The 19,818-nt window shown below is 50.7% G+C and overlaps 1 protein-coding gene across 2 annotated transcripts in view; it reads right to left on the bottom strand.

Moving 5' to 3' along the window:
* The window catches only part of macrod1 (mono-ADP ribosylhydrolase 1), a 161,163-nt gene that overhangs the window by 28,520 nt on the left and 112,825 nt on the right, over positions 1 to 19,818 (bottom strand). For both annotated transcript variants that reach the window (XM_055927546.1, XM_055927547.1), the window contains exons 6-7: positions 7,661 to 7,782; positions 7,540 to 7,570 (exon numbers count right to left, since the gene is read on the bottom strand). In XM_055927546.1, coding sequence (XP_055783521.1) covers positions 7,540 to 7,570; positions 7,661 to 7,782 — 153 coding nt within the window. The remainder of the gene's footprint in view (positions 1 to 7,539; positions 7,571 to 7,660; positions 7,783 to 19,818) is intronic.

Consider the following 19,818-nt stretch of genomic DNA (forward strand, 5'->3'; position numbering starts at 1 on the left):
CCCCTCTCTTCTAACAGAGTGGCTATCTACTCTCTTCTAACAGAGTGGCTGTCTACTCTCTTCCTCTCTCTGCTAACAGAGTGGCTGTCTACTCTCTTCTTCTCTCTGCTAACAGAGTGGCTGTCTACTCTCTTCTTCTCTCTGCTAACAGAGTGGCTGTCTACTCTCTTCTCTCTGCTAACAGAGTGGCTGTCTACTCTCTTCCTCTCTCTGCTAACAGAGTGGCTGTCTACTCTCTTCTTCTCTCTGCTAACAGAGTGGCTGTCTACTCTCTTCTTCTCTCTGCTAACAGAGTGGCTGTCTACTCTCTTCTCTCTGCTGACAGAGTGGCTGTCTACTCTCTTCTTCTCTCTGCTAACAGAGTGGCTGTCTACTCTCTTCTTCTCTCTGCTAACAGAGTGGCTGTCTACTCTCTTCTTCTCTCTGCTAACAGAGTGGCTGTCTACTCTCTTCTTCTCTCTTCTAACAGAGTGGCTGTCTACTCTCTTCTTCTCTCTTCTAACAGAGTGGCTGTCTACTCTCTTCTAACAGAGTGGCTGTTTACTCTCTTCTTCTCTCTGCTAACAGAGTGGCTGTCTACTCTCTTATTCTCTCTACTAACAGAGTGGCTGTCTACTCTCTTCTTCTCTCTGCTAACAGAGTGGCTGTCTACTCTCTTCCCCTCTCTTCTAACAGAGTGGCTGTCTACTCTCTTCCCCTCTCTTCTAACAGAGTGGCTGTCTACTCTCTTCTAACAGAGTGGCTGTCTACTCTCTTCCTCTCTCTGCTAACAGAGTGGCTGTCTACTCTCTTCTTCTCTCTGCTAACAGAGTGGCTGTCTACTCTCTTCTTCTCTCTGCTAACAGAGTGGCTGTCTACTCTCTTCTCTCTGCTGACAGAGTGGCTGTCTACTCTCTTCTTCTCTCTGCTAACAGAGTGGCTGTCTACTCTCTTCTTCTCTCTGCTAACAGAGTGGCTGTCTACTCTCTTCTTCTCTCTGCTAACAGAGTGGCTGTCTACTCTCTTCTTCTCTCTGCTAACAGAGTGGCTGTCTACTCTCTTCTTCTCTCTTCTAACAGAGTGGCTGTCTACTCTCTTCTTCTCTCTTCTAACAGAGTGGCTGTCTACTCTCTTCTAACAGAGTGGCTGTCTACTCTCTTCTTCTCTCTGCTAACAGAGTGGCTGTCTACTCTCTTCTTCTCTCTGCTAACAGAGTGGCTGTCTACTCTTTTCCCCTCTCTTCTAACAGAGTGGCTGTCTACTCTCTTCCCCTCTCTTCTAACAGAGTGGCTGTCTACTCTCTTCCTCTCTCTGATAACAAAGTGGCTGTCTACTCTCTTCCCCTCTCTTCTAACAGAGTGGCTGTCTACTCTCTTCCTCTCTCTGCTGACAGAGTGGCTGTCTACTCTCTTCTTCTCTCTGCTAACAGAGTGGCTGTCTACTCTCTTCCTCTCTCTGATAACATAGTGGCTGTCTACTCTCTGCTGACAGAGTGGCTGTCTACTCTCTTCTTCTCTCTGCTGACAGAGTGGCTGTCTACTCTCTTCTTCTCTCTGCTAACAGAGTGGCTGTCTACTCTCTTCTTCTCTCTTCTAACAGAGTGGCTGTCTACTCTCTTCTTCACTCTGCTGACAGAGTGGCTGTCTACTCTCTTCTTCACTCTGCAGACAGAGTGGCTGTCTACTCTCTTCTTCACTCTGCTGACAGAGTGGCTGTCTACTCTCTTCTTCTCTCTTCTAACAGAGTGGCTGTCTACTCTCTTCTCTCTTCTAACAGAGTGGCTGTCTACTCTCTTCTTCTCTCTGCTAACAGAGTGGCTGTCTACTCTCTTCCCCTCTCTTCTAACAGAGTGGCTGTCTACTCTCTTCCCCTCTCTTCTAACAGAGTGGCTGTCTACTCTCTTCTCTCTGCTAACAGAGTGGCTGTCTACTCTCTTCTCTCTGCTAACAGAGTGGCTGTCTACTCTCTTCTTCTCTCTTCTAACAGAGTGGCTGTCTACTCTCTTCTTCTCTGCTAACAGAGTGGCTGTCTACTCTCTTCTTCTCTCTGCTAACAGAGTGGCTGTCTACTCTCTTCTCTCTGCTAACAGAGTGCCTGTCTTCTCTCTGCTAACAGAGTGGCTGTCTACTCTCTTCTTCTCTCTTCTAACAGAGTGGCTGTCTACTCTCTTCTCTCTGCTAACAGAGTGGCTGTCTACTCTCTTATTCTCTCTGCTAACAGAGTGGCTGTCTACTCTCTTCCCCTCTCTTCTAACAGAGTGGCTGTCTACTCTCTTCCCCTCTCTTCTAACAGAGTGGCTGTCTACTCTCTTCTTCTCTCTGTTAACAGAGTGGCTGTCTACTCTCTTCTTCTCTCTGTTAACAGAGTGGCTGTCTACTCTCTTCTAACAGAGTGGCTGTCTACTCTCTTCCTCTCTCTTCTAACAGAGTGGCTGTCTACTCTCTTCTTCTCTCTGCTAACAGAGTGGCTGTCTACTCTCTTCTCTCTGCTGACAGAGTGGCTGTCTACTCTCTTCTTCTCTCTGCTAACAGAGTGGCTGTCTACTCTCTTCTTCTCTCTGCTAACAGAGTGGCTGTCTACTCTCTTCTTCTCTCTGCTAACAGAGTGGCTGTCTACTCTCTTCTTCTCTCTTCTAACAGAGTGGCTGTCTACTCTCTTCTTCTCTCTGCTAACAGAGTGGCTGTCTACTCTCTTCTCTCTGCTAACAGAGTGGCTGTCTACTCTCTTCTTCTCTCTGCTAACAGAGTGGCTGTCTACTCTCTTCTTCTCTCTGCTAACAGAGTGGCTGTCTACTCTCTTCTTCTCTCTTCTAACAGAGTGGCTGTCTACTCTCTTCTAACAGAGTGGCTGTCTACTCTCTTCTCTCTGCTAACAGAGTGGCTGTCTACTCTTTTCCCCTCTCTTCTAACAGAGTGGCTGTCTACTCTCTTCCCCTCTCTTCTAACAGAGTGGCTGTCTACTCTCTTCCTCTCTCTGCTAACATAGTGGCTGTCTACTCTCTGCTGACAGAGTGGCTGTCTACTCTCTTCTTCTCTCTGCTAACAGAGTGGCTATCTACTCTCTTCCTCTCTCTGCTAACAGAGTGGCTGTCTTCTCTCTGCTAACAGAGTGGCTGTCTACTCTCTTCTTCTCTCTTCTAACAGAGTGGCTGTCTACTCTCTTATTCTCTCTACTAACAGAGTGGCTGTCTACTCTCTTCTTCTCTCTGCTAACAGAGTGGCTGTCTACTCTCTTCCCCTCTCTTCTAACAGAGTGGCTGTCTACTCTCTTCCCCTCTCTTCTAACAGAGTGGCTGTCTACTCTCTTCCCCTCTCTTCTAACAGAGTGGCTGTCTACTCTCTTCTTCTCTCTGCTAACAGAGTGGCTGTCTACTCTCTTCTCTCTGCTGACAGAGTGGCTGTCTACTCTCTTCTTCTCTCTGCTAACAGAGTGGCTGTCTACTCTCTTCTTCTCTCTGCTAACAGAGTGGCTGTCTACTCTCTTCTTCTCTCTGCTAACAGAGTGGCTGTCTACTCTCTTCTTCTCTCTTCTAACAGAGTGGCTGTCTACTCTCTTCTTCTCTCTGCTAACAGAGTGGCTGTCTACTCTCTTCTCTCTGCTAACAGAGTGGCTGTCTACTCTCTTCTTCTCTCTGCTAACAGAGTGGCTGTCTACTCTCTTCTTCTCTCTGCTAACAGAGTGGCTGTCTACTCTCTTCTTCTCTCTTCTAACAGAGTGGCTGTCTACTCTCTTCTAACAGAGTGGCTGTCTACTCTCTTCTCTCTGCTAACAGAGTGGCTGTCTACTCTTTTCCCCTCTCTTCTAACAGAGTGGCTGTCTACTCTCTTCCCCTCTCTTCTAACAGAGTGGCTGTCTACTCTCTTCCTCTCTCTGCTAACATAGTGGCTGTCTACTCTCTGCTGACAGAGTGGCTGTCTACTCTCTTCTTCTCTCTGCTAACAGAGTGGCTATCTACTCTCTTCCTCTCTCTGCTAACAGAGTGGCTGTCTTCTCTCTGCTAACAGAGTGGCTGTCTACTCTCTTCTTCTCTCTTCTAACAGAGTGGCTGTCTACTCTCTTATTCTCTCTACTAACAGAGTGGCTGTCTACTCTCTTCTTCTCTCTGCTAACAGAGTGGCTGTCTACTCTCTTCCCCTCTCTTCTAACAGAGTGGCTGTCTACTCTCTTCCCCTCTCTTCTAACAGAGTGGCTGTCTACTCTCTTCCCCTCTCTTCTAACAGAGTGGCTGTCTACTCTCTTCTAACAGAGTGGCTGTCTACTCTCTTCCTCTCTCTGCTAACAGAGTGGCTGTCTACTCTCTTCTTCTCTCTGCTAACAGAGTGGCTGTCTACTCTCTTCTTCTCTCTGCTAACAGAGTGGCTGTCTACTCTCTTCTCTCTGCTAACAGAGTGGCTGTCTACTCTCTTCCTCTCTCTGCTAACAGAGTGGCTGTCTACTCTCTTCTTCTCTCTGCTAACAGAGTGGCTGTCTACTCTCTTCTTCTCTCTGCTAACAGAGTGGCTGTCTACTCTCTTCTCTCTGCTGACAGAGTGGCTGTCTACTCTCTTCTTCTCTCTGCTAACAGAGTGGCTGTCTACTCTCTTCTTCTCTCTGCTAACAGAGTGGCTGTCTACTCTCTTCTTCTCTCTGCTAACAGAGTGGCTGTCTACTCTCTTCTTCTCTCTGCTAACAGAGTGGCTGTCTACTCTCTTCTTCTCTCTTCTAACAGAGTGGCTGTCTACTCTCTTCTAACAGAGTGGCTGTCTACTCTCTTCTTCTCTCTGCTAACAGAGTGGCTGTCTACTCTCTTATTCTCTCTAACAGAGTGGCTGTCTACTCTCTTCTTCTCTCTGCTAACAGAGTGGCTGTCTACTCTCTTCCCCTCTCTTCTAACAGAGTGGCTGTCTACTCTCTTCCCCTCTCTTCTAACAGAGTGGCTGTCTACTCTCTTCTAACAGAGTGGCTGTCTACTCTCTTCCTCTCTCTGCTAACAGAGTGGCTGTCTACTCTCTTCTTCTCTCTGCTAACAGAGTGGCTGTCTACTCTCTTCTTCTCTCTGCTAACAGAGTGGCTGTCTACTCTCTTCTCTCTGCTGACAGAGTGGCTGTCTACTCTCTTCTTCTCTCTGCTAACAGAGTGGCTGTCTACTCTCTTCTTCTCTCTGCTAACAGAGTGGCTGTCTACTCTCTTCTTCTCTCTGCTAACAGAGTGGCTGTCTACTCTCTTCCCCTCTCTTCTAACAGAGTGGCTGTCTACTCTCTTCCCCTCTCTTCTAACAGAGTGGCTGTCTACTCTCTTCCCCTCTCTTCTAACAGAGTGGCTGTCTACTCTCTTCCTCTCTCTGCTAACAGAGTGGCTGTCTACTCTCTTCTTCTCTCTGCTAACAGAGTGGCTGTCTACTCTCTTCTTCTCTCTGCTAACAGAGTGGCTGTCTACTCTCTTCTTCTCTCTGCTAACAGAGTGGCTGTCTACTCTCTTCTTCTCTCTGCTAACAGAGTGGCTGTCTACTCTCTTCTTCTCTCTGCTAACAGAGTGGCTGTCTACTCTCTTCTTCTCTCTTCTAACAGAGTGGCTGTCTACTCTCTTCTAACAGAGTGGCTGTCTACTCTCTTCTTCTCTCTGCTAACAGAGTGGCTGTCTACTCTCTTATTCTCTCTAACAGAGTGGCTGTCTACTCTCTTCTTCTCTCTGCTAACAGAGTGGCTGTCTACTCTCTTCCCCTCTCTTCTAACAGAGTGGCTGTCTACTCTTTTCCCCTCTCTTCTAACAGAGTGGCTGTCTACTCTCTTCCCCTCTCTTCTAACAGAGTGGCTGTCTACTCTCTTCCTCTCTCTGATAACATAGTGGCTGTCTACTCTCTTCCCCTCTCTTCTAACAGAGTGGCTGTCTACTCTCTTCCTCTCTCTGCTGACAGAGTGGCTGTCTACTCTCTTCTTCTCTCTGCTAACAGAGTGGCTGTCTACTCTCTTCCTCTCTCTGATAACATAGTGGCTGTCTACTCTCTGCTGACAGAGTGGCTGTCTACTCTCTTCTTCTCTCTGCTGACAGAGTGGCTGTCTACTCTCTTCTTCTCTCTGCTAACAGAGTGGCTGTCTACTCTCTTCTTCTCTCTTCTAACAGAGTGGCTGTCTACTCTCTTCTTCTCTCTTCTAACAGAGTGGCTGTCTACTCTCTTCCTCTCTCTGCTAACAGAGTGGCTGTCTACTCTCTGCTGACAGAGTGGCTGTCTACTCTCTTCTTCTCTCTGCTAACATAGTGGCTGTCTACTCTCTTCTCTCTGCTGACAGAGTGGCTGTCTACTCTCTTCTTCTCTCTGCTAACATAGTGGCTGTCTACTCTCTTCTCTCTGCTGACAGAGTGGCTGTCTACTCTCTTCTCTCTGCTGACAGAGTGGCTGTCTACTATCTTCTCTCTGCTGACAGAGTGGCTGTCTACTCTCTTCTCTCTGCTAACAGAGTGGCTGTCTACTCTCTTCCTCTCTCTGCTGACAGAGTGGCTGTCTACTCTCTTCTCTCTGCTGACAGAGTGGCTGTCTACTCTCTTCTCTCTGCTGACAGAGTGGCTGTCTACTCTCTGCTAACAGAGTGGCTGTCTTCTCTCTTCTAACAGAGTGGCTGTCTACTCTCTTCCTCTCTCTTCTAACAGAGTGGCTGTCTACTCTCTTCCTCTCTCTTCTAACAGAGTGGCTGTCTACTCTCTTCTCTCTGCTAACAGAGTGGCTGTCTTCTCTCTTCTAACAGAGTGGCTGTCTACTCTCTTCCTCTCTCTTCTAACAGAGTGGCTGTCTACTCTCTTCTTCTCTCTGCTAACAGAGTGGCTGTCTACTCTCTTCTTCTCTCTGCTAACAGAGTGTCTGTCTACTCTCTTCTTCTCTCTGCTAACAGAGTGGCTGTCTACTCTCTTCTTCTCTCTGCTAACAGAGTGTCTGTCTACTCTCTTCTTCTCTCTGCTAACAGAGTGGCTGTCTACTCTCTTCTTCTCTCTGCTAACAGAGTGGCTGTCTACTCTCTTCCCCTCTCTGCTAACATAGTGGCTTTCTACTCTCTTCCCCTCTCTGCTAACATAGTGGCTGTCTACTCTCTTCCCCTCTCTGCTTCACTTTTATCTACCTGAGTCTCAAATGGCAACCTATTCCCTATATAGCGCACTAACTTTGGATGTTCCCACTGTCTCAATCATCTTCCCGCTACAATTAAATTGGTGACAATATTGAGTAAAAACACACAAATCAGCATTTAACTCTAAACTATATCTTTATTGAGACAGTTTCATTGAGTTTGACCTTCTCTGAGCTCTGTGTGAATAACACTAGTCAGAAACCCTGGGGAGTCTTGGAGCGCTGCCATCGCTAAACTCGCCAGCAGCAAATGGAGGGATTACATCCCAGCTGACACCATCTCATCCCTAATCTCTGTTAATCTGCCTGTCTAATCTCAACCCATAATCTGGAAACCTCTTTCTACTGAAAACTGATATCTAGTGTGCTGAACTCAATTCACCTCTCTGTAAACTCCTGAGTAGTGATGCTGGAAAACACAACACACAGAGAACACACACAGACAAACACTTTTGTTGACGAACCGTAGATTCCAGTGGAGATGCAAGGAAACGCCTGGAGATATAAAACACAGTGTAAAACAGAGAACATACATTTAAAACTGATTGATGATAATAACCCTTCCACCCCCCCCCCCCCCCTCACCACAGTGCGTAGCTTGGTATCGGTGGCCTTCTGCAGGCTGTGATGGTAGCAGTCCCTGAGGCGGCTCCTCTCCTCCTCCCCCACTTCCCCCATCGCTATAGGCCCCACTGTGTGGATCACATCTGGAACACGCAGACAGACACACACATACATATATATATATATATATGCATATATATATATATATATATATATATAGAGAGAGAGAGAGTCAGAGAGAGAGTCAGAGAGAGAGAGAATGACAGAGACGAAGAGGGAGATTAAGTTAATTTACAGCACACTGCAATCAACAAACTGCACTACTCTGGTATTCTGAACACAATACCGACAGGAACACTGCATCAATCTATTACTACACTGAAGCCCTTTTCCTTCTGGATTGGCTTGTCACGGAGTGCATTAGCTCTGTGCACTGAGCCACAGTCAAGAGCAAGGGGACCTTTGGGGGTCTGGGTGGGTTAGTAGAGGTTAGAGGGGGTCTCTGTTAGTAACACAAAGGTCAACCACCACAGTACTCCAGTTAAAAGCCCAACATGACTCAAGGTTCAGAGTAGAATCATTTATGGTGGCTATCCATCTGCATGTCAGAGTGATAAATGTCAGGGACACAGACTGTCACCACCACACTATACCACTGAGTCTGAGTCACCACCACACAATACCACTGAGTCTGAGTCACCACCACACTATACCACTGAGTCTGAGTCACCACCACACAATACCACTGAGTCTGAGTCACCACCACACTATACCACTGAGTCTGAGTCACCACCACACTATACCACTGAGTCTGAGTCACCACCACACTATACCACTGAGTCTGAATCACCACCACACTATATCACTGAGTCTGAGCCACCACCACACAATACCACTGAGTCTGAGCCACCACCACACAATACCACTGAGTCTGAGTCACCACCACACTATACCACTGAGTCTGAGTCACCACCACACTATACAACTGAGTCTGAGTCACCACCACACTATACAACTGAGTCTGAGTCACCACCACACTATACGTCTGAGTCACCACCACACTATACCACTGAGTCACCACCACACTATACCACTGAGTCACCACCACACTATACCACTAAGTCTGAGCCACCACCACACTATACCACTGAGCCACCACCACACTATACCACTGAGTCTGAGTCACCACCACACTATACCACTGAGTCTGAGCCACCACCACACTATACCACTGAGTCTGAGCCACCACCACACTATACCACTGAGTCTGAGTCACCACCACACTATACCACTGAGCCACCACCACACTATACCACTGAGTCTGAGTCACCACCACACTATACCACTGAGTCTGAGCCACCACCACACTATACCACTGAGTCTGAGCCACCACCACACAATACCACTGAGTCTGAGCCACCACCACACAATACCACTGAGTCTGAGTCACCACCACACTATACAACTGAGTCTGAGTCACCACCACACTATACCACTGAGTCTGAGTCACCACCACACTATACCACTGAGTCTGAGTCACCACCACACTATACCACTGAGTCTGAGTCACCAGCACACTATACAACTGAGTCTGAATCACCACCACACTATACGTCTGAGTCACCACCACACTATACGTCTGAGTCACCACCACACTATACCACTGAGTCTGAGCCACCACCACACTATACGTCTGAGTCACCACCACACTATACCACTGAGTCTGAGTCACCACCACACTATACCACTGAGTCTGAGCCCCCACCACACTATACCACTGAGTCTGAGCCACCACCACACTATACCACTGAGTCTGAGTCACCACCACACTATACCACTGAGCCACCACCACACTATACCACTGAGTCTGAGCCACCACCACACTATACCACTGAGTCTGAGTCACCACCACACTATACCACTGAGTCTGAGTCACCACCACACTATACCACTGAGTCTGAGTCACCACCACACTATACCACTGAGTCTGAGTCACCACCACACTATACCACTGAGTCTGAGTCACCACCACACTATACCACTGAGTCTGAGTCACCACCACACTATACCACCGAGTCTGAGTCACCACCACACTATACCACTGAGTCTGAGTCACCACCACACTATACCACTGAGTCTGAGTCACCACCACACTATACCACTGAGTCTGAGTCACCACCACACTATACCACTGAGTCTGAGTCACCACCACACTATACCACCGAGTCTGAGTCACCACCACACTATACCACTGAGTCTGAGTCACCACCACACTATACCACCGAGTCTGAGTCACCACCACACTACTGAGTCTGAGCCCATCATATAGTCCAACTCTCTTTATTCTCGAAAGCTAAAAACACAATTCTATACTTTGTTTTTCACTACAACTTATAATTTCCGCACTACTTCTCCACTCTTTAATCGTCCCTTTCTCCATCCTTCCTTTCTACACTTCCCTTTCTCCCTCAACCCTCCTCCTCCCCGTCCCTCCCTCCCTCACTCTCTTCCTCCCTCTCTCTACCCCCCTCTCTCTGTCACCTCAGACAGTGCTGTCTGTGGGGTGTAATTTATTGCCTCTCTCCACTGTTGTTTACATTATCGATTTTCTGTTTGCTTAGTTTCCCCATACATCACCTGAGTGAGGCACATATTACTGAGAGAGAGAGAGAGAGAGAGATGGGAACGAGAGGAGAAGGTTGGACATGATACACAGTTGACCATGCATGGATAATACAGTTCAGAGTGTGTGTAAGTGTGTGTGAGAGAGAGAGAGTGTGTGTGAGTGAGAGAGTGTGTGTGTGAGAGAGAGAGTGTGAGAGAGAGAGTGTGTGTGAGTGAGAGAGTGTGTGTGTGAGAGAGAGAGTGTGAGAGAGAGAGAGACAGTGTGTGTGTGTGTGTGTGAGAGAGCGTGAGAGAGAGAGAGCGAGAGAGAGAGAGAGTGTGTGTGTGTGTGTGAGAGAGTGTGTGTGTGTGTGTGTGAGAGAGTGTGTGAGTGAGTGAGAGAGTGTGTGTGTGAGTGAGAGAGTGTGTGAGTGAGTGAGAGAGTGTGTGTGTGAGTGAGTGAGAGAGTGTGTGTGTGAGTGAGTGAGAGAGTGTGTGTGTGAGTGAGTGAGAGAGTGTGTGTGTGAGTGAGTGAGAGAGTGTGTGTGTGAGTGAGTGAGAGAGTGTGTGTGTGTGAGTGAGAGAGTGTGTGTGTGTGAGTGAGAGAGTGTGTGTGTGTGAGTGAGAGAGTGTGTGTGTGAGAGTGAGAGAGTGTGTGTGTGAGAGTGAGAGAGTGTGTGTGTGAGAGTGAGAGAGTGTGTGTGAGAGTGAGAGAGTGTGTGTGTGAGAGTGAGAGGGTGTGTGTGTGAGAGTGAGAGAGTGTGTGTGTGAGAGTGAGAGAGTGTGTGTGTGAGAGTGAGAGAGTGTGTGTGTGAGTGAGAGAGTGTGTGTGTGAGTGAGAGAGTTTGTGTGTGAGTGAGAGAGTGTGTGTGTCTGTGAGAGAGTGTGTGTGTGTGTGAGAGAGTGTGTGTGTGTGTGTGAGTGTGTATGTGTGAGTGAGTGTGTATGTGTGAGTGAGAGAGTGTGTGTGTGTGTGAGTGAGAGAGTGTGTGTGTGTGTGTGAGAGAGTGTGTGTGTGTGTGTGAGAGAGTGTGTGTGTGAGTGAGAGAGTGTGTGTGTGAGTGAGAGAGTGTGTGTGTGAGTGAGAGAGTGTGTGTGTGAGTGAGAGATTGTGTGTGTGTGTGTGTGTGTGAGAGAGTGTGTGTGTGAGTGAGAGAGTGTGTGTGTGTGTGTGTGTGAGAGAGAGAGTGTGTGTGTGTGTGAGAGAGAGAGTGTGTGTGTGTGTGAGTGAGAGAGTGTGTGTTTGAGTGAGAGAGTTTGTGTGTGTGTGTGTGTGTGTGTGTGTGAGAGAGGGTGTGTGTGTGTGTGAGAGAGAGTGTGTGTGTGTGTGAGAGAGTGTGTGTGCATCCTCTTTCATATTTGGTTGTCATGCTAGTCTGAACCAGAAAAGAAAAGTGAACGCCATGTGATCCTGTAACACCCACTCCTACTTTGCCTTTGTGTCATATTCCCCCCTATTATCCTGACGATTCAACCTGTTTTAGTGTCACTTCTACTTTCATCCCCGACACCTCCCCTCTGTCCTGGACACTCTGAATTCTTGCCTGAGAGTCACTGCGATTGCCTTTTATTAAAAACTTCCGTCCCTACTCCACCTCTCTTTCTCTATCCTCTCATTCCCTTCCTTTCTCTTCACTCCCATCTGTCTCTTTCCTTTTTAACTCCAGTTCCAGGCAACCCTCTGGGTGTCAGGCCTCAGTTTGTGCTCAGTGAAGCAGAAAGGGCACTAAATCCAGGCCCAGGCCCTGGAACAAAGAAAGGCCCCAGTTCTATTCCTTAAAGCCCTGAGGGCCCCTCGGTTTCCTCTTGAGGAGAGGAGTTATTGTAAACAACCATCCAACTGGAGACAGAGAGAGAGACAGAGAAACAGAGGGGGGGAGAGAGAGAGAGAAAGAAACAGGGGTATGGAGAGAGACAGAGAGAAACAGGGGGACAGAGAGCGACAGAGAGAAACAGGGGTATGGAGAGAGACAGAGAGAGAAACAGGGGGACGGAGAGAGACAGAGAGAGAAACAGGGGGACAGAGAGACAGAGAGAGAAACAGGGGGACAGAGAGAAAGAGAGCGAAACAGAGAGAAAGACAGAGAGAGAAACAGGGGGACAGAGAGAGACAGAGAGAAACAGGGGTATGGAGAGAGAGAGAAGGAGAAACAGGTTTACGAAGAGAGACAGAGAGAGAAACAGGGGGACCGAGAGAGACAGAGAGAGACGGAGAGAGAAACAGGGGGACGGAGAGAAAGAGAGAGAGAAACAGGGGGATGGAGAGAGACAGAAACAGAGAGAGAGAGAGAAACATGGGGACGGAGAGAGACATAGAGAGAAACAGGGGGACGGAGAGAGACAGAAACAGAGAGAGAAACAGGGGGACGGAGAGAGACAGAGAGAGAAACAGGGGGACAGAGAGAGAGAGAGAAACAGGGGGACGGAGAGAGACAGAAACAGAGAGAGAGAGAGAAACAGGGGGACGGAGAGAGACAGAGAGAGAAACAGGGGGACAGAGAGAGAGAGAGAGAAACAGGGGGACGGAGAGAGACAGAGAGAGAAACAGGGGGACGGAGAGAGACAGAGAGAGAAACAGGGGGACGGAGAGAGACAGAGAGAGAAACAGGGGGACAGAGAGAGAGAGAGAAACAGGGGGACGGAGAGAGACAGAAACAGAGAGAGAGAGAGAAACAGGGGGACGGAGAGAGACAGAGAGAGAAACAGGGGGACAGAGAGAGAGAGAGAAACAGGGGGACGGAGAGAGACAGAGAGAGAAACAGGGGGACGGAGAGAGACAGAGAAACAGGGGGACGGAGAGAGAGACAGAGAGAGAAACAGGGGAATGGAGAGAGAGACAGAGAGAGAAACAGGGGGACGGAGAGAGACAGAGAGAGAAACAGGGGGACAGAGAGAGAAACAGGGGGACGGAGAAAGACAGAGAAACAGGGGGATGGAGAGAGACAGAGAGAGAAACAGGGGGATGGAGAAAGACAGAGAAACAGGGGGATGGAGAGAGAGAAACAGGGGGACGGAGAGAGAGAAACAGGGGGACGGAGAGAGAGAAACAGGGGGACGGAGAGAGACAGAGAGAGAAACAGGGGGACGGAGAGAGACAGAGAGAGAAACGGGGATGGAGAAAGACAGAGAGAGAAACAGGGGGACGGAGAGAGAGACAGAGAGAGAAACAGGGGGACGGAGAGAGACAGAGAGAGAAACAGGGGGACAGAGAGAGAAACAGGGGGACGGAGAAAGACAGAGAAACAGGGGGATGGAGAGAGACAGAGAGAGAAACAGGGGGACGGAGAGAGAGACAGAGAGAGAAACAGGGGGACGGAGAGAGACAGAGAGAGAAACAGGGGGACGGAGAGAGACAGAGAGAGAAACAGGGGGATGAGAAAGACAGAGAAACAGGGGGATGGAGAGAGACAGAGAGAGAAACAGGGGGATGGAGAAAGACAGAGAAACAGGGGGATGGAGAGAGAGAGAGAAACAGGGGGACGGAGAGAGAGAAACAGGGGGACGGAGAGAGAGAAACAGGGGGACGGAGAGAGACAGAGAGAGAAACAGGGGGACGGAGAGAGAGAAGACAGAGAGGAGACGGAGAGAGAGAAACAGGGGGACGGAGAGAGAGAAACAGGGGGACGGAGAGAGAGAAACAGGGGGACGGAGAGAAACAGGGGGACGGAGAGAGACAGAGAGAGAAACAGGGGGACGGAGAGAGAGACAGAGAGAGAAACAGGGGGACGGAGAGAGACAGAGAGAGAAACAGGGGGACAGAGAGAGAAACATGGGGATGGAGAAAGACAGAGAAACAGGGGGATGGAGAGAGACAGAGAGAGAAACAGGGGGATGGAGAAAGACAGAGAAACAGGGGGACGGAGAGAGAGAGAAATAGGGGGACGGAGAGAGAGAAACAGGGGGACGGAGAGAGAGAAACAGGGGGACGGAGAGAGACAGAGAGAGAAACAGGGGGACGGAGAGAAAGACAGAGAGAGAAACAGGGGGATGGAGAGAGAGAGAGAAACAGGGGGACGGAGAGAGACAGAAACAGGGGGACGGAGAGAGACAGAGAGAGAAACAGGGGGATGGAGAGAGACAGAGAGAGAAACAGGGGGATGGAGAAAGACAGAGAAACAGGGGGATGGAGAGAGAGAGAGAAACAGGGGGACGGAGAGAGAGAAACAGGGGGACGGAGAGAGAGAAACAGGGGGACGGAGAGAGACAGAGAGAGAAACAGGGGGACGGAGAGAGAGAAACAGGGGGACGGAGAGAGAGAAACAGGGGGACGGAGAGAGAGAAACAGGGGGACGGAGAGAGAGAAACAGGGGGACGGAGAGAGACAGAGAGAGAAACAGGGGTATGGAGAGAGAGAGAAGGAGAAACAGGTTTACGAAGAGAGACAGAGAGAGAAACAGGGGGACCGAGAGAGACAGAGAGAGACGGAGAGAGAAACAGGGGGACGGAGAGAAAGAGAGAGAGAAACAGGGGGATGGAGAGAGACAGAAACAGAGAGAGAGAGAGAAACATGGGGACGGAGAGAGACATAGAGAGAAACAGGGGGACGGAGAGAGACAGAAACAGAGAGAGAAACAGGGGGACGGAGAGAGACAGAGAGAGAAACAGGGGGACAGAGAGAGAGAGAGAAACAGGGGGACGGAGAGAGACAGAAACAGAGAGAGAGAAACAGGGGGACGGAGAGAGACAGAGAGAGAAACAGGGGGACAGAGAGAGAGAGAGAGAAACAGGGGGACGGAGAGAGACAGAGAGAGAAACAGGGGGACGGAGAGAGACAGAGAGAGAAACAGGGGGACGGAGAGAGACAGAGAGAGAAACAGGGGGACAGAGAGAGAGAGAGAAACAGGGGGACGGAGAGAGACAGAAACAGAGAGAGAGAGAGAAAAAGGGGGACGGAGAGAGACAGAGAGAGAAACAGGGGGACAGAGAGAGAGAGAGAAACAGGGGGACGGAGAGAGACAGAGAGAGAAACAGGGGGACGGAGAGAGACAGAGAAACAGGGGGACGGAGAGAGAGACAGAGAGAGAAACAGGGGAACGGAGAGAGAGACAGAGAGAGAAACAGGGGGACGGAGAGAGACAGAGAGAGAAACAGGGGGACAGAGAGAGAAACAGGGGGACGGAGAAAGACAGAGAAACAGGGGGATGGAGAGAGACAGAGAGAGAAACAGGGGGATGGAGAGAGACAGAGAGAGAAACAGGGGGACGGAGAGAGAGACAGAGAGAGAAACAGGGGGACGGAGAGAGACAGAGAGAGAAACAGGGGGACGGAGAGAGACAGAGAGAGAAACAGGGGGATGAGAAAGACAGAGAAACAGGGGGATGGAGAGAGACAGAGAGAGAAACAGGGGGATGGAGAAAGACAGAGAAACAGGGGGACGGAGAGAGAGAGAGAAACAGGGGGACGGAGAGAGAGAAACAGGGGGACGGAGAGAGAGAAACAGGGGGACGGAGAGAGACAGAGAGAGAAACAGGGGGACGGAGAGAGAGAAACAGGGGGACGGAGAGAGAGAAACAGGGGGACGGAGAGAGAGAAACAGGGGGACGGAGAGAGAGAAACAGGGGGACGGAGAGAAACAGGGGGACGGAGAGAGACAGAGAGAGAAACAGGGGGACGGAGAGAGAGACAGAGAGAGAAACAGGGGGACGGAGAGAGACAGAGAGAGAAACAGGGGGACAGAGAGAGAAACATGGGGACGGAGAGAGACAGAGAGAGAAACAGGGGGACGGAGAGAGAGAAACAGGGGGACGGAGAGAGAGAAACAGGGGGACGGAGAGAGAGAAACAGGGGGACGGAGAGAGAGAAACAGGGGGACGGAGAGAGAGAAACAGGGGGACGGAGAGAGACAGAGAGAGAAACAGGGGGACGGAGAGAGAGAAAGACAGAGAAACAGGGGGATGGAGAGAGAGAGAGAAACAGGGGGACGGAGAGAGAGAAACAGGGGGACGGAGAGAGAGAAACAGGGGGACGGAGAGAGACAGAGAGAGAAACAGGGGGACGGAGAGAGACAGAGAGAGAAACGGGGAAGGAGAAAGACAGAGAGAGAAACAGGGGGACGGAGAGAGAGACAGAGAGAGAAACAGGGGGACGGAGAGAGACAGAGAGAGAAACAGGGGGACAGAGAGAGAAACAGGGGGACGGAGAAAGACAGAGAAACAGGGGGATGGAGAGAGACAGAGAGAGAAACAGGGGGACGGAGAGAGAGACAGAGAGAGAAACAGGGGGACGGAGAGAGACAGAGAGAGAAACAGGGGGACGGAGAGAGACAGAGAGAGAAACAGGGGGATGAGAAAGACAGAGAAACAGGGGGATGGAGAGAGACAGAGAGAGAAACAGGGGGATGGAGAAAGACAGAGAAACAGGGGGATGGAGAGAGAGAGAGAAACAGGGGGACGGAGAGAGAGAAACAGGGGGACGGAGAGAGAGAAACAGGGGGACGGAGAGAGACAGAGAGAGAAACAGGGGGACGGAGAGAGAGAAACAGGGGGACGGAGAGAGAGAAACAGGGGGACGGAGAGAGAGAAACAGGGGGACGGAGAGAGAGAAACAGGGGGACGGAGAGAAACAGGGGGACGGAGAGAGACAGAGAGAGAAACAGGGGGACGGAGAGAGAGACAGAGAGAGAAACAGGGGGACGGAGAGAGACAGAGAGAGAAACAGGGGGACAGAGAGAGAAACATGGGGATGGAGAAAGACAGAGAAACAGGGGGATGGAGAGAGACAGAGAGAGAAACAGGGGGATGGAGAAAGACAGAGAAACAGGGGGACGGAGAGAGAGAGAAATAGGGGGACGGAGAGAGAGAAACAGGGGGACGGAGAGAGAGAAACAGGGGGACGGAGAGAGAGAAACAGGGGGACGGAGAGAGACAGAGAGAGAAACAGGGGGACGGAGAGAAAGACAGAGAGAGAAACAGGGGGATGGAGAGAGAGAGAGAAACAGGGGGACGGAGAGAGACAGAAACAGGGGGACGGAGAGAGACAGAGAGAGAAACAGGGGGATGGAGAGAGACAGAGAGAGAAACAGGGGGATGGAGAAAGACAGAGAAACAGGGGGATGGAGAGAGAGAGAGAAACAGGGGGACGGAGAGAGAGAAACAGGGGGACGGAGAGAGAGAAACAGGGGGACGGAGAGAGACAGAGAGAGAAACAGGGGGACAGAGAGAGAGAAACAGGGGGACGGAGAGAGAGAAACAGGGGGACGGAGAGAGAGAAACAGGGGGACGGAGAGAGAGAAACAGGGGGACGGAGAGAGACAGAGAGAGAAACAGGGGGACGGAGAGAGAGACAGAGAGAGAAACAGGGGGACGGAGAGAGACAGAGAGAGAAACAGGGGGACAGAGAGAGAAACAGGGGGATGGAGAAAGACAGAGAAACAGGGGGACGGAGAGAGACAGAGAGAGAAACAGGGGGATGGAGAAAGACAGAGAAACAGGGGGACGGAGAGAGAGAGAAACAGGGGGACGGAGAGAGAGAAACAGGGGGACGGAGAGAGAGAAACAGGGGGACGGAGAGAGAGAAACAGGGGGACGGAGAGAGACAGAGAGAGAAACAGGGGGACGGAGAGAGACAGAGAGAGAAACGGGGATGGAGAAAGACAGAGAGAGAAACAGGGGGATGGAGAGAGAGAGAGAAACAGGGGGACGGAGAGAGACAGAGAGAGAAACAGGGGGACGGAGAGAGACAGAGAGAGAAACGGGGATGGAGAAAGACAGAGAGAGAAACAGGGGGATGGAGAGAGAGAGAGAAACAGGGGGACGGAGAGAGACAGAAACAGGGGGACGGAGAGAGACAGAGAGAGAAACAGGGGGACGGAGAGAGACAGAGAGAGAAACAGGGGGACGGAGAGAGACAGAGAGAGAAACAGGGGGACGGAGAGAGACAGAAACAGGGGGACGGAGAGAGACAGAAACAGGGGGACGGAGAGAGACAGAAACAGGGGGACGGAGAGAGACAGAGAGAGAAACAGGGGGACGGAGAGAGACAGAGAGAGAAACAGGGGGACGGAGAGAGACAGAGAGAGAAACAGGGGGACGGAGAGAGACAGAGAGAGAAACAGAGGGACGGAGAGAGACAGAGAGAGAAACAGGGGGACGGAGAGAGACAGAGAGAGAAACAGGGGGATGGAGAAAGACAGAGAAACAGGGGGATGGAGAGAGACAGAGAGAGAAACAGGGGGATGGAGAGAGAGAGAGAAACAGGGGGACGGAGAGAGAGAAACAGGGGGACGGAGAGAGAGAAACAGGGGGACGGAGAGAGAGAAACAGGGGGACGGAGAGAGACAGAGAGAGAAACAGGGGGACGGAGAGAGACAGAGAGAGAAACGGGGACGGAGAAAGACAGAGAGAGAAACAGGGGGATGGAGAGAGAGAGAGAAACAGGGGGACGGAGAGAGACAGAGAGAGAAACAGGGGGACGGAGAGAGACAGAGAGAGAAACAGGGGGACGGAGAGAGACAGAGAGAGAAACAGGGGGACGGAGAGAGACAGAGAGAGAAACAGGGGGACGGAGAGAGACAGAGAGAGAAACAGGGGGACGGAGAGAGACAGAGAGAGAAACAGGGGGACGGAGAGAGACAGAGAGAGAAACAGGGGGACGGAGAGAGACAGAGAGAGAAACAGGGGGACGGAGAGAGACAGAGAGAGAAACAGGGGGATGGAGAAAGACAGAGAGAGAAACAGGGGGATGGAGAGAGACAGAGAGAGAAACAGGGGGATGGAGAAAGACAGAGAAACAGGGGGATGGAGAAAGACAGAGAAACAGAGGGATGGAGAGAGAGAGAGAAACAGGGGGATGGAGAAAGACAGAGAAACAGGGGGATGGAGAGAGAGAGAAGGAGAAACAGGGGGACGAAGAGAGACAGAGAGAGAAACAGGGGGACTGAGAGAGACAGAGAGAGACGGAGAGAGAGACAGAGAGAGAAACAGGGGGACGGAGAGAGAGAGAGAGAGACGGAGAGAGAGACAGAGAGAGAAACAGGGGGATGGAGAGAGACAGAGAGAGACGGAGAGAGAGACAGAGAGAGAAACAGGGGGATGGAGAGAGAGAGAGAGAAACAGGGGGACGGAGAGAGACAGAGAGAGAAACAGGGGGACGGAGAGAGACAGAGAGAGAAACAGGGGGACAGAGAGAGAAACAGGGGGACGGAGAAAGACAGAGAAACAGGGGGATGGAGAGAGACAGAGAAACAGGGGGACGGAGAGAGACAGAGAGAGAAAGAGGGGGATGGAGAAAGACAGAGAGAAACAGGGGGACGGAGAGAGAGAGAGAAACAGGGGGACGGAGAGAGACAGAGAGAGAAACAGGGGGACGGAGAAATACAGAGAGAGAAACAGGGGGATGGAGAGAGAGAGAGAAACAGGGGGATGGAGAGAGAGAGAGAGAGAAACAGGGGGACGGAGAGAGAGAGAAAAACAGGGGGACGGAGAGAGAGACAGAGAGAGAAACAGGGGGACGGAGAGAGAGAGAGAAACAGGGGGACGGAGAGAGACAGAGAGAGAAACAGGGGGACGGAGAGAGACAGAGAGAGAAACAGGGGGATGGAGAAAGACAGAGAAACAGGGGGATGGAGAGAGACAGAG

This window comes from Salvelinus fontinalis, chromosome 6 (assembly GCF_029448725.1).
Source record: "Salvelinus fontinalis isolate EN_2023a chromosome 6, ASM2944872v1, whole genome shotgun sequence".
Classification (NCBI taxonomy): Eukaryota; Metazoa; Chordata; class Actinopteri; order Salmoniformes; family Salmonidae; genus Salvelinus; species Salvelinus fontinalis.